The 27,979-nt window shown below is 36.1% G+C and overlaps 1 protein-coding gene across 5 annotated transcripts in view; it reads left to right on the forward strand.

The window, feature by feature from the left end:
• Positions 1–6,784: 6,784 nt before the first annotated feature.
• Positions 6,785–27,979, forward strand: part of POSTN (periostin) — a 34,898-nt gene continuing 13,703 nt past the window's right edge. For all 5 annotated transcript variants that reach the window (XM_065626953.1, XM_065626954.1, XM_065626956.1 and 2 more), the window contains exons 1-13: positions 6,785–6,977; positions 8,511–8,609; positions 15,354–15,418; positions 16,525–16,682; positions 17,293–17,457; positions 18,270–18,416; positions 19,684–19,825; positions 20,975–21,187; positions 21,349–21,483; positions 22,082–22,230; positions 22,754–22,890; positions 23,729–23,859; positions 27,719–27,849. In XM_065626953.1, coding sequence (XP_065483025.1) covers positions 6,856–6,977; positions 8,511–8,609; positions 15,354–15,418; positions 16,525–16,682; positions 17,293–17,457; positions 18,270–18,416; positions 19,684–19,825; positions 20,975–21,187; positions 21,349–21,483; positions 22,082–22,230; positions 22,754–22,890; positions 23,729–23,859; positions 27,719–27,849 — 1,794 coding nt within the window. In that variant the 5' untranslated portion in view covers positions 6,785–6,855. The remainder of the gene's footprint in view (positions 6,978–8,510; positions 8,610–15,353; positions 15,419–16,524; positions 16,683–17,292; positions 17,458–18,269; positions 18,417–19,683; positions 19,826–20,974; positions 21,188–21,348; positions 21,484–22,081; positions 22,231–22,753; positions 22,891–23,728; positions 23,860–27,718; positions 27,850–27,979) is intronic.

Raw genomic sequence — 27,979 nt, forward strand, 5'->3', positions numbered from 1 at the left:
TCTAGGTCGCAAAACCAGGCTGTAAGAGAAAGCATTCACATCAGTAAGGATTGTACAGTCTGTAAGTAACAAGAAGCTTAGAATTTTACCTTAAATTGACAGAAACCATCATAAAAATTCAAATCAGTGAAACAACTAGTTTTTTTGTAACACATATCCTGAGGACCTGTCCTTAGCATTCCTGACAAATGCAGGCACTACAACAAATGGTCTTTCTGTAACTAGAAGTATGGTAACTTTTACCTGCACTGCAGTGGATTAAATGACCTTTAAAATCCGTAAAGCTTTCCAGCAGAGTAAATAAGCATTTAATTGAGCCATTTAGAATGCATATTACTAACAATTTGCTGTCATTTCAACCTTGACCAAAAAAAAAAAAATTATTTCCAAGATGTGTTATCTAACTAAAATTGGATGGTACTGGCTGACTCATAGGATTTTTGTTTATTTGTCTGGGGTTTTGTTTGTTTGTTTGTTTTTGGTTTTGCTTTGTTTTTGTTTTTTTCCTTTAAGCAGTAAAGAAGAGAAATTGTGGGCATGCAGTGTAGTTCACTATCATGCTGTCTAATACCAGGGCAACCTTGAAATAGTGCGAGAGAGCACAAGCACCCTTGATTTAGGCTTTTGCTGATTCCTTGAAACCATGTACTACGTTCCACTGCTGACTGAATTGCTTATTAACTCCTATTGATTGGTTCACTCAGCTCTTAGTGTTACAGTGATGCTTTCCATGTGCTGTATAAGCACAAGAACTTGGCAATATTGTGAATGATATCTCAGGGTGCATCAGGTGATGTTTTCATCCGCTAAGGAAGAGGAGAACTGTTTGCCTGTGGCAACAGCACCACCTGCTGTTGGGTGAGGAATCAACAATCCCATTTCCTGACCAATTTTCCTAATGCTTATTTTATTTTTCCAGGTAACTCAGACGAATATGCAGATCCGGACTGAGGAAGAAGACCATATAACTCCTGCTGAGCTGTCATTTTCTGTGAAATATATTAATATGCACATAAATTTGTCAGTAAATAACAATTCATATGTTGGGATCTCTAGTGTCACTTTGACACAGAGAATGAAGACTATTGTAATGTTTAGGACTGTAGATTTTCCCAAAATACATAAGAGGTCTCAGTCCATACTAGAAAATCTTTTGAGGCATTTATTAGAAATAATGCTTCTTTAGGCTTGTAAATCATCATTAATGTTTGTTTCCAAAGGGGAAAGAAAAATATGGCATATTATATACTATAAGTCTTAGTTTAGAAATGTGTCTAGGAACATTACTTTTTATATTTAATCATTATGCCTAAACATTATAGAATAATTTCATAATAAACAAAACCTGTAGCATGTTCCATGACATCTTAAAATTTAACAAAATCCCTTCGTCCATCAAAATATTTATATAAAATAACACTTTCTAAGACATCAGATTGATTTTACAACTTCTGTTGACTTGCCTAAAAATTAGACACCCATAGCTTCAAAGGGTGTGTACGGATGGATGTTTCCTTACATATTACAGGAGCCAAAGTATTGATTGGTATCTCCAACTCTGAGTCACAATAATGACAACTTTGAGTCTTTCTTTCCCCTTCCCTTCTCACCCAAATTCAGATGTCTTTGTGTTTCTTCATCTAGTAATGTGTTCTGCGATTTAATTCCCATATACATACACGTTATGTCATGCAGTCATCGGAGTATGCCATCAGGAAGAATAATATGAAATTACTTTGCTAAACACCTTACTTAATATGTTGATTAAGCTTGTGAAGACAGAGTAATATATAGAATAAGCTTAGTTAGTGAAAAACAAGGGAAATAATGGGAGGAAAAAAATGCAGAGTTGTATCAAATGAAATCTAGATTTAAAACCAAAAATCATTTGTATATAGGAGCAGAATCCTTTGTCTAAGTCCTGCAGCAAATGAGCAGAGAGAAATGAGTCCAGAATTAGTACTGGCTTCTTTTGAATCATAATGCAATCATGAGATTTTGTTTTCACTTTTGTATACCTTGTTGGTTAAGAGATTTTTGACAAAGGAGGCTAAGTTCAGAGAAGAGCGACATAATGACTGGAGGAATTGGGTAAGGGGGAAACATTAGAAGATTCAAATTATATAGATGGACAATGAGAAATCTAGTGAGATTTATGAATAGAGTCTAAAAGCTTTTGAATAAATAAACTCAACACTAGTAGGAAAATTAATTAACTCCTGCAGGTGTGGTGTAGCCATGCTTAATAGGATGATCTTAATAAATGTGAAAATGTAGGCAGAATACCAGCAAAAGGCCCTGTGGGGCTAGTCATTAGGTTGGAAAATAGCAGAGGAAAAAGGTAATAACTCAGCTGATTTCCAGAAAACATACAGCACTGTAAAGTAATCATTATTCAACATAGTATATTTCTAAGTATCTGTCCTCTGAAAAACACAATACCCAAGAGAGGAAACAAAGGGTGGGATTCTTCTCATATGACATCGGGCTGTCTAAATGTTAGGAGTCTAGTTCAAACCGATCACCCTTATCTGCTCTGTTGTTATTGGAGAGAGGCAGTTACAGAAGATCAATCATCCACACCTAAAAGCTGAATTGTTGTCTCTCCATTTGGGATAAAAGGGGAGCTGAGATGAATAGCTTTGACTTTGAGGTGGCTAAATCTAGGTGATATGAACCCTAGTTTGAAAAGTCGTCACATCAAAAATCATCAGTTGAGCAGGGTCATGGTGTTTCAGAAGCGAGTTAGGATGCCTTAAATTAAAACCGTGATGTGACAGAAAATAACCTTGTAACTTAAGAAGGCGTGTTAGCATCTGGTGGTAGTGGAGTTAAAAATTAGAAGCCTTCTTGGATTATTTTATTTTAACTTCCCAAAAAGCCTGATTATGACTATCAACCCATGCTCTTATGATCATCCTCTTCACTGGATGCTTACTACACTTCTGTAAGGCAAACATGCAGCTAAGCCACATACCCCAGCTGTGACTGGAGCAGAACTATTTTACAACTAAACCGTTCACTTCTAAGGTGTTTCACCTTAGGCTTATAAACACTTAATTTCTTATACACCTGTTACAGTCAACCTCTTAGTTCATCAAAAAGGACAATAGGTTACTTGGGCTCTTCTAGTACATACCAATGGCACCCCTAAAAACAAACTAGTCTTTAAGAATCATAGAATCATTTAGGTTGGAAAAGAGCTGTAAGATAATCAAGTCCAACTGTTAACCTAGCACTGCCAAGCCCACCTCTAAACCATGTCCCTAAATGCCACATCTATACATCTTTTAAACAACTCCAGGGAGGTTGGCAACCACTTCCCTGGGCAGCCTGTTCCAGGGCTTGATAACTCTTTCGGTGAACAAATATTTTCCTAATATCCAATCTAAACTTTCTCTGGTGCAACTCGAGGCCATTTCCTCTTGTCCTATTGTTTGTTATTTGGGAGAAGGGACACTGAAGGTCACTCTAGATGCAAACTGCTGATCTAAGTGAAGGTAATGACAAAAATCCCAAATTTGACGAATACGGGTTTCTCAGGAAACCTAAGGATTCAAGCAGTAACTGCAGCATAGAGGGAGCCTCTCTTTTAATCTTAAAAATTGTTTTGCTCATTTGCTCTTTTCACTGAGCACACACACACATACAACAAAAAGTAAACACATAAAATAGTTACAAAACAAAGAAGCAGAATAAGTATAATACATGACACACATTGAAAATGATCTGAAACATCTGCAGATTTTAAGTGAGAAGAGATTGAAAAGCGTTTAATTCCCATCCATTCTTATTTGCTAAATTTCTGCACATTGTCAGTAGAATTAGCCACACATGACTAATAGATAGATGCTTCTGTTACCTCAATTTCATGTAAAGGCACTTATTCAACCCCCTAAATATTTGAATGCAAAGATTTTTGCATCATATAATTAAACTAATCCTCTTTAGGAGTAGTAAAATAGATTGTGTTATCATTCATTAAATTCTTAGTGTAAACACAATGCAGTTTTGAGAAAACAAATTTTACACAGTTCTCTCCACTAGAGGTCTCTAGAGAAATACAAAAAACAATTCAGAACAGCAGATAACTGAGATTTTTCTTCTTTACATTTCCTGGAAGATGAAAATCAGCACTTGTTCTGTAGTTGTTCCAGGTATTTCTTTGGATAGGCTTCTTCTGCTGTGGATAACAAAAAGTCCTATTACTACAATAATAATTCACATCCATCGAGTATTTTAAGAAATTTTATAATTAGATTTACAACATTTATAATTAGAATTTCGACATCATGCCCCTTAGGAACTATAAACTTGCACAAAGTATTTAGCTAAAGGAAGAAAAAACTTATGGTGGCTGCTTGGTGGGTTAGCCACCTTGCTAAATAAAGAACAAATTAAAATAAATAAAGTAGAAATGAGCACAAATGAATAAAGTCTTGACTAATCAGAACAGTGTTTAGTTGGCAAATTAGAAAATTATTACCCTGGTGTGCTGTTCACCACACCATTATATCACAGGCAAAACAGAGCCTGGCTTCATTATTTCTTTTTATGTCCAGGCTTTCAGACAGTTGGACTTTTTTTTCTTCTTGATGCTATTTGTTGTTTGGTTTTGTCTGGTTTGCTCGGTTTTGTTTTTGTTTGTTTGTTTGCTTTTGTTGTTTAGTTGTGTTTTGGTTTTGTTTGTTTCCTTGTGGTTTTGTTTCTTTATCCATGTTTTGGGGTTTTTTACTGGAAGTTTTTAAATTATAAATTTGTACAATTTCAATTGGGTTGATTTTTTTTTGAAAAAAAAGTCAATTCCAGTTAAAGATGAGCTTTATCCATTTTAGGACCTGTGCATTTTTACACCACTCACCAGAACAACTCATTCAATGCTTTAGAGATTTTTTAGAAAGTCGAGTTTATGACCTTCATGCTAATTTATTTCAGTGAACTTTATATCTGCATTGACTGTTTTTTACTAATATTTGCCTCAGTAAATATAACGATCTCACCAGAGTTGCTATAGGCTTTAATGTTGATTATACTTTATTTGGTTAATTAATATGACTTTATATTTAATCTTTCTTCATCACCATTTTCTGTGCTGCCCTATTACCTCTGACACCATGTTTGATATTAAGTTTGACATACAACAATCCTTCAGACCTTTTCTTCTGTACCTCTGAAGTGGAAAGGGGAGATTTGTAACATGCAAAGGGTACTCAGCTGAGGCAAATTAGCAGCTCGAAATGTCATAGCTAGGCATTTAAGAGGTCATATTTCTCATTGTATTTCTTGCTGCAAAGAACAGAAAGACATAAAAAGCTCTAAGACAAATAGAAGCAGGGCAATAGTGACATTCTCTTAAAATCTGTAATATTGTACTACAGGGTTGACCCGTCACCTCCATCAGTTGATCTGATGGTGATGATTTCAGACATGGAGTTTTACTGAATTCACACACAGTGAGGCTTCCGATGCTGATACTTCCATGAGCTATCTCAAATCATTTGCAGGTAGGGTGGGTCCAGAAGGCAGTAGAAAAAAATGCCTCCCTACTATTTAAGCAAATGTCCCCACTCTTAACCTTAGAAACCATGAAGAGCTATGGTTATGTACGATGTGACCTTAATCATCAAATGTCTGTATACCTATGCCTAGTTATAACTTTTATGTATAACAATACATACGAAATAGTCATTGTCTCTGCCTGCTGCTCTTTGCCTCATTTGTCTGTGTTCTATAGTAAGAGGTTGGTTCTACATGTGTCAGTTCAATACTGCATCCATTTCCAGTTATTCACATCACTACTCACTCTGGTTTGGAGGAAGAAACTACAACTAAGTACTGTCATTAGAACTGACCTTATTTTCATAAAGATCTGAAGTGATCTATAGACTATACCCTGAAATTGTATTCATATGCAAACACTTCTGTATAAATGGCAGAATTTTTTTCCTTGACATGAAAATTGCAAACTCCTGGATTGCAGTGCAAAGAGTAACTGTCCCTGAAGCCTTAAAACTGTCACTTCACTGGAGGGTTGAGCCTCTCACTTCACCTTTCTGCCTCAGTTTCTGCATTTACAGCTCAGAATTACATTTTCCATTAACTTCACAAGAGGCTCCCAAGGACTGAGCGATAAGTATAAAAAGGTATGTATTCAAGTTTTCAGATACTCAGTGAGCTTTACATGATTACATAAAGCTCTGAATAAAAGCATTATGTAATAGCAATGGCTATTATTAGAATGCAAATGAATATTTAACCTAATACTGCATTTGATTGTGTAACTACTTCATAATCAGTGTAAGTGTTAATGCAGCTATTTTTTCTTAAGAGAAAAATGGTATTCCAGGTTATTTACAACAGTGTTGTTTGGAACTTTCATCAACTTCACTATTTAAACAGCTGATAGCTGATAACGGTGAAGGCATGGAAAACAAAGAAAAGTAGTTCTGATGGGAACAGACAACATCTTCCTCTGGGTTTGAAGAAAGCCACATGCAATGATCACGATCTCTGGATGCTGAAGTGCTATAAATACCAAATCATTAGTCAAAGTCTAAACTTCTCAAACTTTCTCTGCTGTTGTGTCAGCAGAATAAAATGCTAAGCCTTCTGTAATGAGGAAGAAATTAGTCAATCGGGGTTTATGAGAAATGGTTTGTATGGTTAATGTATGGTACTAATTTAGGTCCTGAAGCTGGCAGGGAAAGCTGCTGTTTTAAGGAGGGTGGTACCAAGTTTCAGGTTGATCGTGTGGTTCCCTCCCACCCCCTTCCAGCATGTATATAAATTGTCAGCTCTCCAAACCCTCTGCCAGTTCTCTCTTCTAGACTTGCCAGAAGCAACAGAGGACTAAAGATGAAGATCTTGTTCTTATTCACCTTTTCCACTTTGTTTTTATCTGCTTTTGAACAAGCAGCTGCTTCTGCTCACTATGACAAGATTTTAACTCATAGTCGAATAAGGGCACGCGACCAAGGGTAAGTGGGCTTTATTTCTATTTTAGAAGGGTGCTTATTAATCTTTATTCTCCCCTCTCTTCTTGCATTATATTAAATGTGATTTTTCACTATGAATTCTTAGTATTATTCAAGTAGAACTTGTCTCAATTAATTTTACAGGATTTTTTCCTAAATAAAAAGCTTTCTGAGGAGTTTCAAAAGGAGACAGAATACTGTCAAACTTCATAAAATGTGGATAGATCTAAAATAATGATTTCTTAAAGAACAAAATATGTGTGTTTTAAAATCACTGAAGATAATTATGGATTGTAATTAATGTGATGGGACATCAGATATGTTTAATATATGTTTTGAAATCTTTGAATAAAGTTGACACCTATTTTAAGGCATTTACTCCCTTTATTCCATCCATCTTTATTCCATTCCATCTATTTAAATGCTTTCTGACGTGGTAATATATACTAGGAACCCATCATAAAACTTCTGTTCCCACTAGAGCATTGTGGCATGCTGCTCAGCAGGGTACCCAAAAGACAATGCTTACAAGCCAGGCTGCTCAGAGACATGGAAATAATTTGAACAGCTGGTGTCAGGGAGACACATGTGTCTCAATGTATTTTACTTCAGTCTTCTTAAGTAAAAAACATTCTGTGACTAAGAATTTTTTACCCTCCAGTCTTCCTTTGTTGAATTCCCTCTTCCTACTGCACACAGACACACACACACACACACACACACACACTCCCTGAGCTTTTTAACAGAAAAGAGTTCACTGGCTTCCCGCTGTTACGAAATACACATTCTAACTTTTGAACTGATGAATTATTTTAATTGTAGAAGTATAAGAATTAGTGACAAAATGCTTTTGCTCCATGGAATTTGCCCTTAAGAAATTCCTCTTCTGTACACTACCATGCTAAGGAAAAACTATTCCTCCTTTGAAATCTGTGACTCCTTTTATTTACATGCCAATTTACCCTTTGGTCCCCAGTAATTCCCAGAATGTTTACTTAGGTGCCTGTGGTACTCCAAACGGCTGGTAATCAAAATAGCTGATTGATTTACAGAAGACAGGGCTTCCTTCTACATAAAGAACAAGGCACTTTTCTTTCCCATCTCCCCATGACCTTCAGCTGCACAGATGTGTACAAGACAAAAACTTTAATGAAAAGAGCCCGATGGTATTCACATTTCAGTCCCTGGTGGCTGGGAATTAATTCATTTCACAGGAGGGAGGGAGAAATGAAAGGCATATTGAGACTTGACTAGGCACAGTGGGTGATCACTGCCCATGAGAGACAGAGGGTCAAAACAGAACAGAGGCAAATCTCCTGTCTCCCTAGGAGGGTGGGCTTGCCAAGGAGCCCAGCTGGGCAGTCCCAGGAGCTTGCACTGCGGCTGCTTAAAAACACACCTGCCCTGATAACTGAAGCCAAATGTTCATTTCTTACTCTTGCTCAACAGAAACTGTATTTGCTGCTATTTTGTGTAAAACTTTTCCAAATATGTATGGAAACTGATTTTTAAAATGTTTCTCATTCTCACCCATAGACCAAATGTTTGTGCCCTTCAGCAAGTTATGGGAACAAAAAAGAAATACTTCAGTACCTGCAGAAATTGGTACCAGGGAGCCATCTGTGGAAAGAAAGCGTAAGTATCCTGTTTCAAAGCTATTTCCCATGCATTGAGATATAATGTTCTATTAGAAAACTCCTTTTCTCAGAGGCAAACTAACTATTTCGAATGCAGAGACAGGAAGAATTTACAGGGTTACAGCTTCTATTTAGCTGCTTCTAAAACCATCTGGATAACTGATCCAGTAATTGTTGCTAATAATAATTACAAAAGGAGTGGAAAGTCTGAAAATGACAGCATAATACGTAGTCCTTTTTTTAAGTTCAAGAGTCTTGAAAGTATTAGTTTCAGCAATACATCTCTGAGTTAAGTATTCATAGCTCTATTTTAAACACAAAGAGATATGAGGTTAAGCGATCTACCCAAAACCACAGAGGGACCTAAGAAGTGAGTTGTGAAAAGAACTCAGCAATATCCAGCAGAGCTGTGTGCTCAGACCACACCTCTCCACAAAGGAAAAATAAAACCTCAAATTATGGTTGTGGATATAGATTAAGTCTGGATGAGTTTGTCACTCTTTTGGAATCTGTGAGTATGTTTCAATTGTCAGTTCTTCTCAGAACACAAGTCATTGCCATCTCTGTGACAAAAAGTCAGTAGTGTCAGAGTCACTATTGCTTTGTTAGCCATAGAGTCGCATCAGAGTGTGAACACATACAAAACCCTGAGTCCTGAACTTGGTCTGCCCCACTTCTCTCACTTAGAATTCATAATTTAACAGACTGACGTTGTTTACCCAATAAAATAATGTTTTTCTAGTGTACTACATTTTCTCATGCTATTGTGCAATTACTTGGATAAATTTCTCAGCAGTTGTCACAGGAAATAATTGTTTTTATTTCCCCATTATTCTCTTACCGAGTCCAAATAGGTCTCAGGTGACATTTTCGGAAAGGCTTGAGTGAAGAGAGAGTCTGGGCTTCAATTGTAGCTCTGTCTTAGGCTATTAGGAGTATCTTAGTGAAAGCCCATAAAACTCTTTCACATGCCTAAGTAATATTTAAAATACAAAATTTGGATAGTCACTGAGAGATTGTATGCCCTAAGACATAAAGATATTAAGTTATATTCGTATAAGGTGCAAACTATATATATATGAGGGACTTAACTCCATTTAAAGTAAGATTTGTATTTAAAAATTTCCTAATGAAGCTCAACCACTGTTTGAGATGTTAATGTAATGTGGAATACAGATTTTTTGTTTCTGTGCCGAAGGCTTCATTAACAGAGGTTAACATGGAAGAAAAATATTCACAATGTTAGCCACATAAGCCAGTTGAAGATGACTCTCTTTGTAAACAAGCTCTTAAAGTGTCTTGGAAATGTTTTATGATCAACAGTTATCCACTAAATAAACTATAAAGAAGGGCTTAAACAAGAAGTGACTGATAATTTGCATTTAGTTAGCGTCATATTTTTTTTCTCCTGATTGTCAAAGTCATGAATAAATAGGATACACATTTTCCAGTCCATTCTTCAAGTTTAAAAAAGTGTTTCTAAATATAGAAATAATTAAAGATTCTGGGAAAAAAAATATATTTAACTTTAAACAATTATACATAGCTCACACCGATTACATGTAAGTGAAAACTGAAACTATAAGACTTTGTAAACATATATGAAATCCATTGAATTGTTCTTTTCAGATAGAATTCTATGTTGACAAAGAATTAGACACAGATGAAATCTGAGTTTGTGCTGGGAAATGGGAGGGACAAAAAGAAAACAACTATGCAGAGTGTACATACATCACTAGCAGTACTAATATGGCTACAGCCTCTCATGCATTCTTTAGTGCATCTACATAATGACACTTTCATAATTAAAAAAGTATCATTTTCCTATTTATTCTTTTTATTTTTCTTCAAAACCAGCTTGACATTTTGTTTCATTTTTTTGGCTGGTTCAGCTGTCCTGGCTGACAAAAAATTATATTCATAGTTCTTCTTGAGCATGATCCATATACTTACTAATTTAGAACAGAATAGAACAGACTATTTCATTTGGAAGGGACTTACAATGATCATCTAGTCCAACTGCCTGACCAACTCAGGACTGACCAAAAGTTAAAGCATTAAGGGGATTGTCTAAATGCCTCTTATACACTGACAGGTTTGGAACATCGACCACCTCTCTAGGAAGCTTGTTCCATTGTTTGACCACCCTCTTGGTAAAGAAATGCTTCCCAAATGTAAAACTGATTAAGACTCCCAAATTATTGTTTATGTGAGAAAAAAATGCCTCCAGTAATGATTTTTGCACTCTTAAAATCAGACATGTATTCAGTAGTCAAGCAAGGGCCTTAGGGAAAAGACTGAAGGAAGATGTAGGAGGAGGAAGTTTTCTTTCATTTTCTTTCTGAGAAAATGTTTTCAGCACTTTGCCAGTGTACCATAAATTAATGGAGCAAGTTATACTTATGATACCATGAGATACTGATTTCAACACACGGTCTTGCCTTTCAAGCACTGCCATGGCTTTGAAGTCTCAACTGTAAGGTCTGTCTACACGTGAAGAATGATATGGCCTCAGCAGCACTGAGGAAAAGGCTGGATTTTCGTGGGCCAGGCTGTCACTCTAACCTTTCTGCCATTGTAAACTGTATTGGTTAGTAATTACTTACTTCCTTAAGAAGGTGGAAGAAAGTAACAACAGTAAGTTAGAGTGATTGTAGCACAGATCATAATGACCATCCTACCCAGACAGGCAATCTCTGTATTCTAAATCCCCAGAAGTTTCTTTGGAATGTAACTGACTGTCTGAAATCCTAACCAGTCTCTCCTATTTTGATTTTGGCCTTGTTTTTATAAGCAAATCCAGACAGGTTAGAACCCATTTTTTCACACAAATTGCAGACTTGTATCCATTTGATGATGATGACAACGACAAATTTCTAGTCAAACTAAACTGTGTGTGGCCATTTGCCCTGCCGTTACCTTCAGTTTTTTCAGACCCATAGGTTCATATTTTTTATCAGAATCTTGCCTTCTCCTCCAGGTGGCATTATAATACTGACTTCCCTTTTCCTTCAGTGGACATGCTGCAAGTCATCCAAAATACTTCACCTTTTGAGTAAAGTCTGCCACACCACTGACTTCTTTGGCACTACATTTTATTCCACTACAAACACATTGGGAAGGAGGCTATTTCCTGAAAATGACTTAGGCTGAAACTTGGATATTCTCAAAGCCAGTTTTGGAAAACAACCTACTCCTGTGGTTTTGTTCCTAGATACATATCATGTCTTCCCATGACAGAAAATCTGACCTCAGCACAAATCTGACAGGGAATTCATTACTTTGCTGAGCTCCAGAAGTAAAATGAATTAAACAGTGATAGATATGTTCATGTGTCAGGAAAAATAGTCTGAAGCAACAGGCAATTTGGACTTATCGAATTGAAGTCAGGTGGTGCCTTCGTTCTTTTCACTGACTCAAATTTACAGGATTGTAAGCTGTAAAACATTTCGCAGACCCAGAAGTCCCTGAGCTGTGGGGCTGGGTGGATTTGAGCATGAGAGTCTACGCAAAACTGTTACCTACCTTCTCCGTCCCCTTTTAACGCTCCTACTGTTTTACAAGCACTCACAGAGCGAGGCTAGAAAGGAAAAGTATGTATGAGAATAAGTTAAGTCATAGAACTACTGTGGGTTTTTTGTGGCTGTAATAGAGCATCTGTTATAACTTAGTCATAGCTGTTAATGGGAGTCTTATACTCTGTGCACTCAGAACAGAAATGCAGACATGACTAAAGCAGTTACTTTAAAAAGAATACTAATACAAAGGACAATGGCTCTTCTCATGTTAATATCTCCATGTTAAAAAGTCCTCCCTAACTTGTATGTATGACGTAAATGTTAATTTAGAGAATACTTTTATTATTTACACTTCCTATCTACTGCTGTAAATTTCCAATTGGGATGCAACTTAAAGTTTTACTAAAATCAAAGAGTATTAAACCAAAAGTCTTTCCAATGTTTCTATGCCAGCAAGGAGTAGAAACAGATGAGTCACAGAGCTGATTTGAATAAACTGGAATCCAGATCTGTTAGCCAAGAATAACAAGGACATAAGGTAGTGTAGCTCTGCCCCTTTTTCCTTTGGAATATACTCTTTTGGATAAAGTCAGAACAACTTTTTGCTAAAAAAAAAAAAAAAAACAACAACCAACCAACCAAACCACCCCAAGATCAAACAAATAAAACTCGAGAATGCAGGATTGCTTGTTATCTGAATAACTACTTTCTTCACTTGGGCACCATCTTATATTGAACTAGTAGGGAGATACAGATGAGGATGACATGTGGTGTCAGATGATACTTCACTTGTGCACTGTGTCCATACGTGTGTGGTGCTGAAGAGCTGTATCTTGAACAGATTTATATCTGATTCTAACCTTATCATGGGATCCTCCATATAGACCACATTTCTCCCATCTTTCTCACAACATTCTGAGCACAGCTGATACATGGACCTTCTAACTGCAGTCAGCTGTAAGGGAATGTGAATGTAATGTAAGAACTTACAGTAAACCTCGATGACTGAAAAAAAGCCGGGGCTGTACGTAACAAGTTTCATGGTAAAAAAGACACTGATCTTGTAATCCTTCGCTGAAGAGGCTTTTTCTTTCTTAGATATGTTCTTCAGCCAATTTTCTGTCTTTCATTAATTGTGTCATTGTTGGGTATGGTAAGAAGCCCAAACTTGCCATGTCTTATTCTATCCTTATAACTCAGCTTTCTCTTTCCTTTATCCAGAAGCTGATTAAAACTGCAATCTTTCATAGTTGCTCATGAGGTGAGGGTGAGATATTTTCTATTCCATGGAAGGAAAAAATATTCTCTCATGACAAAGCAGTTCACACAGCTGGTAGAACATTCTGAATCCTATTCTGCTATACAGTTTTCTTTAATCAGATTTTTTTTTTTATTATTTTAATTAGCTTCTGGTAGGAACAAGGAGGAAGAGTATAATATTAATTTCCTTGTTATTTGGAAAATCTGTAGCATAAAGTGTATGCTCTTCTTGCATTCCCAAGAAATAGTCATTCAGTTAATTGCTTTAAAGAAAGAGATGTATTAAAAAGAACTATGGAAATACTTTCAATATATGGCTTCTCAGTTGAACAGATGAACACAGCAGAAAGGTGAATGTGTTGTGTGTATATGTACATGAGGGCATGGAAACAAAATATTTTCATAGCACAGAAAAATGAAAGACTATGTGTCTTTAAAAAAATCTTTATTCTTCAGCATCTCTATCAGATTTCTGTCAATTATGGAATTATAATCCTCACTTCTAAAATCATACTTTGTAATGCTATTGCTTTTCCTGTCTACTTTCATTTTTTAATCTCTTCTGGTAGTTTGGATATTGAAGGTCTTAAGTCTAACTTTTCATTTGAATAAGTGGTTCATTTTAAATTTTTGTGGTTAATGCTTTGTCAGCTTTAGTTTATGGAAAATGAGAGAAGTGTACTCAGCTGCCATCAAAGAGTCTACAAATTAAAAATCTGGAATGTAGTGATAAAGACTCAGCAACAACCTTCAAGGATTTAGCATTCAGAACTCTGTCACTACCAACATCGGCCATACCTATAAAAATATTATGTAAAACAGTGATGGCAATTTTTCCTTGTCAGTCCCAGTGTACCATAATTTGAAAAGTAATATCTGAAGTCTAATGCCTTAATATTTTAGACTTTGGTAACATTGTAGAATTTGTTGGCTTTCCCTCTCCTAAGGAACCAAAATCGACTCAGTGATAACTTTAGTGAATTTACACTTCTGTGTAAGAGAGGAGAATTTGTCAAGCAGATGTATGGTACAGCTTTTATTTCTATTATATTAATCAAGAAGACATTCTATTTTATACTACCATCAATGCTAAATTATCAGTTAGCCCTGGCTTGCTGTTTTGTGTAGCTTATACATATTGAAGAATGAGAATATTTTGTTGACATCATTATATAACAGTTCCTAGTCCCCAGTATTGCTAAATTCTATGCATGCTCTGCTGACATACTCTTTGAACTCTATTTTTGATTTGTTGCAGTCTGGTTTTCATTCTCACTACATTTACCAATGAACTTTCCCTTGTGTCTACCCATCTAGTTTTTAGTGACTTCCTTCTCTATAGCCTGCTTTATGTCAGTTTTTAGTTAGTTCTCTCATACATTCCTGAAGCTTCTTCAGTCTTCCTTGAAAAACTGAGGCTCTGCCACCCCACTTTCTATCACCATACAATCCACAGGACCTTCACCTAAATATTTGTTTAGTTCCTCTATCCAGTATGAAGGTGACCTCATGTAGTTTTGTCACTTTAGTTTTTTTTCTTTTACAACCCTGCTGCCACCAGTTTCTTTCAATGTCCTCACTTTATATTTTCCCCCTTCTTCAATCCCATCTGATTTTTTCAAAATAGACCAAATAAACTAATTTTCTTCAGCTGCAGTTGTAGTCACATTTTCTTTTAATAACTTTACGAGTTCCACATTTCCTCCCATGTTTCTTCCTAGCACTAAGACTTAATGATGGCAGTTATTCTGTAAATTCAAAATTCAGTAAAATTCAACCAGTTTATAGTCTATACAGAAAAGATTGAATGACAAAAAATGGATGAAGATATCTGGAGAGCATGTACTTAGCAACTTTGAATGAATGAATAAAAACTTAATAATTAAAAAAAAATAGACTCAGCTAAAATTAATGTACCGTTTTCTTGTATATTATTTAATTGTTATTTTGTCTATATCCCATAGAACTGTCTTATATGAGTGCTGTCCTGGCTATATGAAGATGGATGGTACAAGAGGATGTCCTGCAGGTACAAGCTTATTTTCATATGGATGAGTATATGGAAAGCATTACAACAGGGGAGACTTTCACAGGTGGTCATCTTGAGAAGTGACTGGCACGTTTTCAGAATTACTGCCTGAGAACACATAGCTTCATTTGCATACAGCCAACACAGTTTTTTATCAGCCAGCACTAAATTTAATCTTGCAGCTGAATTTCAGAACTCCTTCCATTTACTGGCTTGTAGATGAATAATAGTGTATTCAATTCGCAAAGCTGCCAAAGAACTTTTATTCCTATTCTCATCACACTCCAGAATAACCTATAGCATACCAGTGAGGTCAGAAACCTAGGATATGTGGTATGGCATATTGAAATTCTGTTTATTCCTTTTCCGGAGAAGACTTGAATCTTATTTAATAAAAGAATGTTATAGGCTTTAAATAAAATATTAATGAGAAGGAGTGAAAATGAAGACAGAAATTCTTGATTCCTCCTATTTGTGATATTCTGTTTTGCTTAAATAAAATTAATTGCAGCAGGGAAGAGTAATTTGAGAAGGAATATATTTCATAACTTTACATCCCAATGTCTGAACTAATCCTTTTACAATCAATGCCTAGAATTAGGAGAGATGAATCCTGTTCCCATGCAGCACAGTTTTAACTATGAGACTATGGCCATTCTTACTCTCCGAATGAATCAGTATGTGCACAAACCACACACTGGAAGAAGAGCAAGATGCTTCACAAGAAGAATTCTTGTCCACTGTGACCAAATGAGACCCACTCCATTGATATTTTTGTGATTGTAGATGGAATTTTCTCCTGCTTTCAATGAATAGCCTTCCATTTCACAAAACAAGCCAACTCTTCTAAAGAAAGCACTACCATACTCAGTTTTGTTTGATCTCATTTTTTGTAAAGCAAAGCAAAAAACAAACAACAAGCAGATGTGTTTGGATGGTTTTTGAGTACATTGACAATGGAATTTTAATACAAGCACATTGTTTTAATATTGACTTAAACAATTTCAGAAAAGCAACACTATTGCCCAACAAAAAGAAACAAAGTAGTTTGTGAGAAACTGGATGACTGAAAAGTTTACAGTATTCTTATCTCATGTTTATTTTAGTTGCTCCTATTGATCATGTATATGGTACACTTGGTATTGTGGGAGCTACCTCCACACAGCAGTATTCTGACATATCAAAGCTGAGAGAAGAGATTGAGGGACGAGGATCATTCACTTTCTTTGCACCAAGCAATGAAGCCTGGGAGCAACTAAATTCAGTAAGTGTGTGCATGCATGCATGCATATATTAAAGGGAGTTTCTCTTTCAGCTAATCTATAAGGCAGACTAGAAGCAATATTGATATTTTACATATAAAAGAATATTACCATTACACAAGTTATAACAAAAGAGTTTGCATGTTTAACATGCATGGCTGAAGCTAGAGAGTCTGAATGCATTTTCAGAAGTAACAAGCAACTGTGTTGCTTTTTTAAACACTTGCATGACAAATATTAATATTCTTAGTGCTATTAGCATAGTTTGGGGGAAACTGAGAGGAATTCCAGCAATTGCATGATGTAGAGTATAATTGTACTTTGTCAGTGATTTAGGTGTCTGTCTTTCAGTAATGTTAAATAAATATTGAATCAAAGCCCCTCCAGTGATTGTCTGTGATGAGACTTCTTGTCTTCCACTTGTGAAAAAATCAGACTAGAACACCATTTAAGCAGAGCCAGACTGATAGCTATCAAAGTCTTGTCTCCTAACAGGAAACATCCATTGTTGAATTTATTGAAAGCATGTATTAAGGTAAAGCAATATGTACATCTTTCTGACAGGAAGAATGTTTTGAAGTTTGTAATTAATTAAATTCCTTTCTTTTTCAGGAAATTCATAGGAATTTGGTTGACAATGTAAATATTGAACTATATAATGCTCTCCACCACCACATGGTAAACAAACGCATGTTGACAAAAGATCTCAAGAATGGCATGACTCTGGTGTCCATGTACAATAACCAGAAATTGCTTATTAACCATTATCCTAATGGGGTAAGTATTTTCTCTTTTTTTTTTCCTAATATAATTATTCATTTATAGCCATTACTCTTTCCTTTATTTCCTTCTATAGCTAAGAAAATAGGTTATAGAAAGTTTAACATCTAGCAAGCCAGTTGCCACTGACAAAAGTAAATAAATTTTATCTTTGAAGCAATTTCACCTGTTGTGTAGACTAATCACTAAGAAAGAATTAACAAACATACACTGTTTCCTATTTAGAAATCAAAGTTCAAACAAGAATGAACTTTCTTTCTAAAAGACAAAGACTTTTGTGGCCAGAATAAATGATCATAATAAATCTGAGAAGAAAATTTACTACTAATTTTCATGTGTTTACTAAATAATATTAAATTATTAGATTTTTTTTTTAATTGATGTGCATGGTTAAAGCATTTAAGACTTTGGGGGACACACATCCATTATTTGGCTGGAAAAAAATAACTTTTATAAATGCTAGAAATCTCCCAGTCAAGTTACTCATCTTTGCTGCCTTAAATGCATGGAAATGTTTATGTTGAACTACAGCTTATATCAGTAACAAAAATGCAATCACCATATTAACCAGATATGGAAAACAAATCTGAATAATTTCAATAACAAAACATATCTGCTGATAGCTTTCCAGAAGTTTAGTCAGACTTTCAAATCTTACAAGATTTTACTTAAAAGTTAAAATAAAAAGTGAAAGAACTACAGTGAATAGAAAATATACAGCACATAAATTTCCAATCTGTAAGAATCAGATTCCAAGTGTTTGGTCAAATTAATGCTTAATCTTATACTTCTTGATTCTTCGAATATAGGTTGTTACTGTTAACTGCGCCAGGATCATCCATGGCAACCAGATTGCTACCAATGGTGTTGTTCATGTCATTGACCGTGTCCTGACCGCTGTTGGAAATACCATTCAAGATTTCATTGAAGTTGAGGATGAGCTTTCATCTCTTAGAGTAAGTGGACAAAACCAAACCAAACCAACCAACCAACCAAGTTGTTCCTTCTTTCTTTTCTATTTGTGTATGATACTTGGAACTAAGAAATATTAATTCAGTAAGAGACAGAAATAAAGCAAACTAAGAACTCCAACTAATGTTGCAAACTAGCTATATAAAAAGACAAAACATATTTTACAGAAAGAGTCCGCTTCTGCTGTTTTGTGGATTAAATAGGACCACATTGATAAGACAGAATGTGTCCCTGTGCATTAAAAAAATGTGTCATCTTTTCAAGCACGGAGGTAATTAAATGTGTGAGCACAGACAGTTGATACCCCATTACTGGAAATATTCAAGGTCAGGTTGGACAGGGCTCGAAGTAACCTGATCTGGTTGAAGACATACATGTTCATTGCAGATGGTGTTGAACTAAATGACGTTTAAAGATCCCTTTCAACCTGAACTATTGTAAGATTCTATGATTTAAGTTACAGTGTCTTATGTCTTATGCTAGATAAATAATTTCAAAATGGACAACAGAAAATTGTAAAACCCCCAAATGAATTTCAGAACTTGACTCATAGCAAGTGACAGAACACCATTAGAGATACGTAAGAAAGACTTTTCTTGCAGAGAGGAAGTAGAATTTTCTGTCTCCAAGTTTTTAATTTCCCTTTCTTTTAGAAGATGTGTCTGCTTAGTGTGAAGGCTTTTCATGCTGCACATATTTAAAAAAATATGCCACAGTTTTGCAAATAGCTATTGTCCTCTTCCCTCCTCCACCTCCTCGATAAATACAAAAAATATTTTAAATGCAGAGGCATAAAGTTGGCAAAGACCCTCAGAATACCCCAAATCCAGTCCATGACACTGAGAAGAAACCACATCCTTTAATCCCTTTAAAAAAATGAATATAAGAGCCAACTCTTTCTAGTCTCCTGTTGAAAAATAAGCTTTCTGTATTTTATTTTTCCTGTGTGTTCCTTTTTATATCTCTTCTATTTGGGTTTAACTTTTGTAGAGTCTGAGCAGACATTTTCATCTAATCCTAGATGAGGTCTTACCTATTCCTCTTATATTAACTTTCATGCCTCCATAACCCTGCTTGAAAAGAACTTACTGGTTGCCAGGATACATGCTTGTTTTTCTTTCAGATGCATCACATTGCAACACTGATTTCAGTCTAGCATTAAAGTACCTGTGGGCACTAGGCAAAACTAGACAGATAATACATTTTGGTAATATTTTAAATAACAAGCATTAAAACCAATTTATTTTCTAGGCTGCTGCCATCACATCAGATGTCTTGGATCTTCTTGGAAAGCCTGGTCATTACACACTCTTTGCTCCTACTAATGAAGCTTTTGAGAGACTTCCAAGGGGAGTCTTAGAAAGGATCATGGGTGACAAGGTGGCTTCTGAGGGTATGTAACCTTTCTTTGAAGTGAGAAATACAGGTGGGTAGATCAGGAGGAAGAAACTACATTATTCTAATGGCTCTGAAATCCAGCGCCTGTACTTTTATACACATAGGGGTTATTTCTTCTGTCTGTCATTTTTCCAGTTACCTAAGGATTTCAGTTCACTGAAAACTTTGTTTCCAAAACAGTGTAAATGAAACTGTGAAAATATAGGCATATAGATGCTTCTAATAGTTTAGCTATATAGTTTTGATAGAGATTCCTGACTCCAGAAATGCAGGACTGTCTATATGACTCTCAGCTTTTTCATGAACAGCTTTTTCATACAAAAAGGACATATTCTTGTAAAAGGCAAGTGCTGCCCTGCAAGTTGAACTGAATTTACACTGTGTATTCTGACAAACTGACAGTCAGCACACATTCTTCTGAGAACTACAATAAAAATGAACAATAACTGATTCAATCTGTTATGTGAACAGCAATACAATGGATCACTAAGAAACTGAAGGCTAAATTTTTGGGCTCCGCTGCACTAAGCAAATTCTCCATCATTTTATTATAGCCTGATTAAGTCACTGTGCAGTATCCCAATGTAGAATGGTGAAAAGAGGGGTCTGGGCTAGTTTTAATGTGAGACGATGACTAAAAATGAGATCTTGAAATAACATGATAGTTTTGTTCTGGGTTTTTTTAATGATTTTTTTCAGTTTGCTTCTAGGAATTTTTTGCCTAATTCTTTTGGTACCCACAGAAGACAGTACACTGAATGTCACTTATTCAGTAAGGCATGATAAAATATAAATCTGGGGCTGACTTTGTATAGCCTATAGAGTTTTGTACTCGGAGGTCCATTTGGAGCATATCATCTCCACTCACTGAACTATATATAATACTTTGTTATATGCAGATCGCAGCATAATCAGTATTGGTTTTGAAATATAGAGGATGCCAAAGATTTTTGACCATAGATGTTGTTTAGAGGTCTATAGTGTCAATCCTCATATAGTAACTTTCAATAATCTTTGAGTGCAAATAGGCAAATATGATAGATAAGCTAGTAAACTATTAAAAATAGCGTAGATGTAACTATATTATATGTGAATATACGTGTCCAAACACTTCTATATGAACTTCCTTCTCTTTTTTCCACAGCTCTTGTGAAGTTTCATATTTTAAATACTCTCCAGTGCTCTGAAGCCATCACAGGTGGAGCTGTTTATGAAACCTTGGAAGGAAACACAGTTGAAGTTGGTTGTGATGGTGACAGTCTGACTGTGAATGGAGTGAAGATGGTGAAACGCAAAGATATTGTGACAAGCAATGGTGTTATCCACCTCATTGATCAAGTGCTAATTCCTGATTCTGGTCAGTGATGTGTATGAAAAACTTCTTACAGTGAAGATATTTTCTACAGTCTTATCTAGATTCCCTCAGACATATTGTTATGGATAAGCATGGAGAATCAAAATCAGGAAAAGGAATAAATTGTGTGTTAAAATACCTTTTTTTGATTCCTTTTTTTGCAGCCAAACAAGTCATTGAGCTTGCGGGCGCCCAGCAGACTACTTTCACAGACCTGGTGGCACAGTTAGGACTGGCATCTTCTCTAAGACCAGAAGGCCAATACACTCTCCTGGCACCTCTGAATGGTGCTTTCTCAGGTTAGTAGCCTTAAGAGATTATGCTCTGAATGCCAAAATAAACAAGAATATATGCTACCTTGACAGTTTTCCAAATAAGCCCCTGTACTTTTTCTAAGTCTCAAGGAAAGAGAACCATAGGGAAATAGACATACCTCACCCTTTCAAAATGCATACCATGCAGAAAGTCAAAATAAGCCTAATCATCAGGCCGCACGGCTTGTTTGTATTGGTATCATTTGTTAACGGAAACAGTATCACTAAATAAGATATAAAATATGCACAGATAGATTGTGAGAAAGGAGAGGTATTAATGAATTGCCCTTTCCCTTAATCTTTGCATTAGTTGCATTAGATTCACAATATATTTATTCTCAAAAAATTATACAAGGTTGGTATTTTCTCACATTAGAGCAGAGAGAAACTAACCCAAATATATAAGAAAACAGGTGTTTGCATATCTGTAGAGGTGGCCACATAGGCATCCTGCTGTTCCCCCGAGAATTTGAGTGTTAACTCACCACCACAGAGGCAAATTCTGAATGGTTTTATGGGGCACATGTAGAAAGGATATAAAGTATATAAATCGCTATATATTCATATCTAAATGGCTTTGTAGATGACACCTTAAGGATGGATCAACGCCTACTTAAAACAATCCTGCAGAATCACATTATAAAAGTGAAAGTTGGGCTCAATGAACTATACAACGGACAAGAGCTGGAGACAATTGGAGGAAAACTGCTTAGAGTCTTTGTGTATCGCACAGTAAGTGAATGGGGCTTTCTAACAATATGTATCACAACTATAAAAATGAAGAATCATGAAGAATAAAAGACAAAGCAAAATAAAACCTCCAACATTTACCATTACAGCTATCCAGCAAAAATCTTTAAGCTTTTAAGCTAGGAAACAGTGAAAATCTGATCTTTATCAATGACAACTTTGCATGGAAGACTCTCTGGGAAAACAAAAAGGATTCCAGATTTGGCACTCCATTAATTACAATTTTTTAAAGCTAGTTTTTAGATTTAATTAAGAACACTCTCAAGAAAACAAAAGAGTTGAGTTTGGAAATATTTACACCATATTAACTTACTCCAGATTTTGCTACTTTTGCTTTCTCAAGCAATACCAGATTTGCTGGCAAGAACACACACTTTGAAATACATATGAATATTATTTTTAAATTTAGGAGCCTGTTGAGAAGTATGCATCCATCTCATTTTACTATCTACATTTAAATATATATCATTGTGTGAATAGCTACACTACTTTATCTTTTAATCAGGCTGTATGTATTGAAAATTCATGCATGGTCAGAGGAAGTAAAGAAGGAAGGAATGGTTTTATTCACATCTTCAGACAGATCATCAATCCAGCAGAAAAAACATTGCATGAAATGCTAAGAAATGATAAGCGGTTTAGGTGAGTAGCAGTTTTGACAGCACTGAGATTTTCCTACAGAGAATAACTCAGCACAACTGGTCTGAGAAAAAGTTGTCAACTGTGGGTTGTTGGATTTTGGGGGGCAGGGAAGGTAGGGAAGGGGTTATTACCTTCTCAAAAAAAAAAAAAAGAAAAAAAGGCCGGGGCTGTGGAGGGGGGGTGGTGTGGAGGAAAAAGAAAAAGCATTCTCCTCCAGATGTACAGTGGAAAAGCTCCTAGACTTTATGCTAGAATGGTTGTCTACATCATATAAGAGTCAGTAAGACACCAGAATGAGCAGAATGAGAGGAATAAGAAGACAAAAGGGATTGGATGATACATCCAAGGCTATAAATGCAGTGGATTCTGGAGGTTTAATTAACAAGTAGTACAGTTCCATATGGGTTCAGCATGATTGAGTACACTTCTGGTACCTATTTCTGTCCCCTGCCTGCAAGTATCTCAGTATTCCTAGAGAGAGCAACTACCCTTGGCATTCTCCATCTCTTTGACCTGTAGGGTTTTTATTCAATTAATTCTGTTCTGATCCAGGATGTCAACAGTGGTTTTTTGAGGGTTTTTTTGTGTGGTGTTTGTTGTTGTTGTTTTTGTTTTGTTTTGTTTTCCTCAAATTCTTTTTCCTCAGTCTGCTACTCTTAAGACTGTGTATTTTTTTGTAATTTTTTTTTTCCTCCACTGTCTTTATTTCTGGGAAATAACAAGAGTTTGTGAAGATTGATGTGCTATCTGAAAAAACAAGGCAACTAAATGCCTGGACCCAAGTGTAGTTACTACAGTTCAGCAAAATGAATTTGTTTTGTCTGTTTGTTATAAACAGCGTTTTCCTCAGTCTGGTGAAAGCTGCAGATTTAGATGATGTTCTGTCACGGCCTGGAGAATGGACTCTATTTGTTCCAACTAATGATGCCTTTAAAGGTTTGACTGATGACGATAAGGACATATTGATAAGTAAGTAACAAAAAAAAAAAAAAAAAGGGAAAGGTGGCTAGTGCATTTCTTACACAAAAGATGTCTGATAAAAGAGTTTACCTTTTGCATAGAGCAGCTCATAGTACTTCCCTAAATAAGTTCATTCTTGAGGGTTAGAGAAAATATCTTTTTTGGAAAAAAGCATCCAACATGAATTTAATTTTCAGTCCTTGATATATTATTCCAAGGTGTAATTATCTTCCAACTTAGAATATGCATTCATTTAAATAGCTTCAACTTTTCATCATTCAACCTTGCTACAGATTTTTTTTAAACAGAAAAATTTCTTGTATCATGTTTCTTTTCTAGTTATGAGCATTTCATTAAAAGAATTGTGGTACTGACTTTCCTGTCTTTCCTTTATCTTCTCGGTATATACCCAGTGATCTCTGATATCACCTGTACTGTACAAGTTAGATATTGAATATATGTTAAAAGTCACTTTGTGTATTTTCTTTCTATCTTATACTTTTAAACTCTGGAATTATATACATTTTTTGCAAGGTTTAAAAATAGTTTATTTAATGCCATGTTTTATTTCTGTGAGAGAAGAAATGCACAGAGAATACTTCAAACTATCCTACAGAATTTCTCAGTAGAGAGGTAGACTGTGGCCACAGCACTATAAATATTTTTGGTTTACTTGATGCTAATGTGAATCTGGCCTGTGCACAAGTACTGGAGCAGTGGTTGCATTGAGTCCTGTATCCAGAAGGTCAGTCACATTTTCCATTCCAGTACTTCTCAGATCAAAGTTTGACAATATGAAGTTGAATCCCATGTATCCTTAATGAGTTTGAAGAGCCCAGCTCAGAGCATTGATAAGCAGCAATCTCAGCTCTATAGACTTCAGCTCACTAATGAGGCACTGTGAATTTGAATTCTCTCTTAAGCAATTTAAAATTATGATAGTGTTCTAAATTACCTCTTAGTGTGGTGTGTCTCTAGTCCCTACCAGTAAATTAACAATAGCCTAAATAGCTAACATTAGATAGCTATAAAATGAAATTAAGCTTGTCTCAAGGCTGTGAACTGAAGTAACTGGATAAATGCCATTGTTCTGTTTTTGTTGGACTATATAGTTATTTCATTAACTAAGACTGAGCTTATCAGGCCCATTATTTTTCTCTTCAATTCACAAATTTACATTGTACTCAAGGTCAGTGTCATTTTGTATTATTTTTATAATTAAGAATCCAATTATATTTGCCCTTCTGCTTTTCAAGGGGCCTTATGTACTGTCTTCTCCTATCATTGTCACTCAGTTTCTACTTATTTTCTTGGCAGACAGGATTTTAATTTACCCTATTACTTTTTTTGCATTGCAATTTTTGTGTCAGATTACTTTCTGGAATTCTGTCTTGGCTTTCTTTAAAGACATTATGTTGCTTTCTCCATAAAACTGGTTAGTGAGGTGGACTGCGAACTGGCTGAAGGAAAGAAGCCAGAGTCTCGTGGTCAATGGGGCAGAGTCTGGTTGGAGGCCTGTATCTAGTGGAGTGCCTCAAGGGTCAGTACTGGGAGCAGTATTGTTCAATATATTCATCAATATCTTGGATGAGGGAACAGAGTGTGCTATCAGCAAGTTTGCTGATGACACCAAGCTGGGAAAGGTGGCTGACACACCAGAGGACTGTGCCACCATGCAGCGAGACTTGGACAGGCTGAAGAGTTGGGTGGGGAAATATTTAATGAAATATAACAAGAGAAAGTGCAGAGTCTTGCAGCTGGGAAGGAATAACCCCAGGTTCCAGTATAGGTTGGGGAATGACCTATTAGAGAGCAGTGTAGGGGAAAGGGACCTGGGGGTCCTGATGGACAGCAGGATGGCCATGAGCCAGCACTGTGCCCTTGTGGCCAAGAAGGCCAATGGCATCCTGGGGTGTGTTAGAAGAGGGGTAGTTAGTTAGGTCGAGAGAGGTTCTCCTTCCCCTCTACTCTGCCCTGGTGAGAGCTCATCTGGAATATTGTGTCCAGTTCTGGGCCCCTCAGTTCAAGAAGGACAGGGAACTGCTGGAGAGAGTCCAGCGCAGGGCCACAAAGATGACGAAGGGAGTGGAGCATCTTCCTTATGAGGAAAGGCTGAGGGAGCTGGGTCTCTTTAGTTTGGAGAAGAGGAGACTGAGGGGTGACCTCACTAATGTTTATAAATATATAAAGGGTGAGTGTCACTAGGATGGAGCCAGGCTCTTCTCGGTGACAACCAATGATAGGACAAGGGGTAATGCGTTCAAACTGGAACACAAGAGATTCCACTGAAATTTGAGAAGAAACTTCTCAGTGAGGATAACAGAACACTGGAACAGGCTGCCCGGGGAGATTGTGGAGTCTCCTTCTCTGGAGACATTCAAAACCCACCTGGACGCCCTCCTGTGTAGATGTTCCTGCTCCAGCAGGGGGATTGGGCTAGATGATCCTTTGAGGTCCATTCCAATTCCTAACATTCTGCGATTCTGTGAAACCTTAAAATACGGTGGTTTTTTGTTGGTTTTTTTTAAGGACTATAAATAAATACTTTGTTTTGTGTATTTCTTGCAGATAAACAAAGATTATTTTAACCAGTAACCACTGGGGCATAGAACAAAAGTAATCTGATAGTTTGTGAAAATAGCTCTTCAATGGCCAAGTTTAGGCTTTGTATTTAACTTGATGTTAAGGTCACAAAATCTCTGTGCCAGTTTTAGTAGGAAGAAAAAGAAAATTTAATTGCCTTTCAGTAGTGAAATTAATTGCAGTAATATCAGTGATCAAAGCAAAAAGCAGAAAATTTAAAATGTTAACTTAAAGATACACCCAGAAAAAATTATAACCAGAGAGTATTTCCATTGCAGTTTCATCAAGGCTGAAACTCCTAGTAACAACCAATATCAGCATGTAATGCTAATATGAAACTTGTAATAGAATGATCAATATTCCATGTAATGGCAAGCAAATGTGTTTTAAAACTGCTCTGCTTGGTACCCTGTCTCCTGGGGATGTTGTGGGTATTCCTATAGCCCATCTGATGACTCTGAACCTGCATGGACCCAAAGCACCAGAGAACCTTGTCAGGACACTAACCTGGGCTCCAGAATCCATTTACTTCAGACAGTCTTGAAAATGTTGGCTTTTATTTTTCCTTCCAAATAGCAATGTCAAACTTTGAAATATGGAAATCATCCCTAGAATAGTAGTTTTTTCCCCCTTCGCAGCTTCTCCAAGCTGTGTCTGTTCTCTGTAAGAACAGACAAAACCAGCACTCCAAATGACTTCTACTTTTCTGCCTAAAACAGCAACTTTCTCCTGCCCTAAGTAGGAAAAGATATGTGTATATAAAGAGTTGAGTTATTCCCAGTCATCTCATAAGGATGTTGCCAGAAGAGCATAATTATATTGTTAGCTATGGTTCCCTTTAATTGCAACAGTCTTAGGCCTGGAGTTTATCTAACAGCTTGGTGAAATTTGATATTGCTGACTGCTTAGTGGTCCTGAAATTATTGTGTAAAGAATGATTTGTGAAGCATCTTTAGGAAAAGGCAAAAAATTACGATTAGAGGCACAAACAAATAAGAGAAAACAATACAGAAAAATAGGAAAATGCTGTCAGCTTTTCCGTTCTTTTGTATAGGAGTTCTCCTAGCATCTTTATGATTATTTTCTGAGTCCCTTTTTGTCATATGGTTGGGGGTTTTTTCACTTTATCGTAATTTTGACAGATTCAAATTATATGTGTACACGGTAGTTTCATTCATACCATGCTTAATACAGGCTCAAGCCTGTGTGAATCCTTAGAATTCCAGAAAAAACCTATTCATTATAATTTAATTTTTACTCCTACTTTTCTTTTCTTTTTAAATAGGAGACAAAAATGCTCTCAGGAACATCCTCCTTTACCACTTGATACAAGGAGTTTTCATTGGAAGTGGCTTTGAGCCTGGTGTGACAAACATTCTTAAAACTATCCAAGGAGGGAAACTTTACTTGAAAACAGTTAAGTGTTGAAGTGTCCCTGATACAGCCTTGTAACAGGGATTTGACATTCTGTGTCTATCCACGTTACAGAATGGGACGGATTTCTCTGAACGTTGTATTAGGGTTTGGGGTTTGGTTTTTAATGATA

The sequence above is a fragment of the Caloenas nicobarica genome, chromosome 1 (genome assembly GCF_036013445.1).
Source record: "Caloenas nicobarica isolate bCalNic1 chromosome 1, bCalNic1.hap1, whole genome shotgun sequence".
Taxonomy (NCBI): domain Eukaryota; kingdom Metazoa; phylum Chordata; class Aves; order Columbiformes; family Columbidae; genus Caloenas; species Caloenas nicobarica.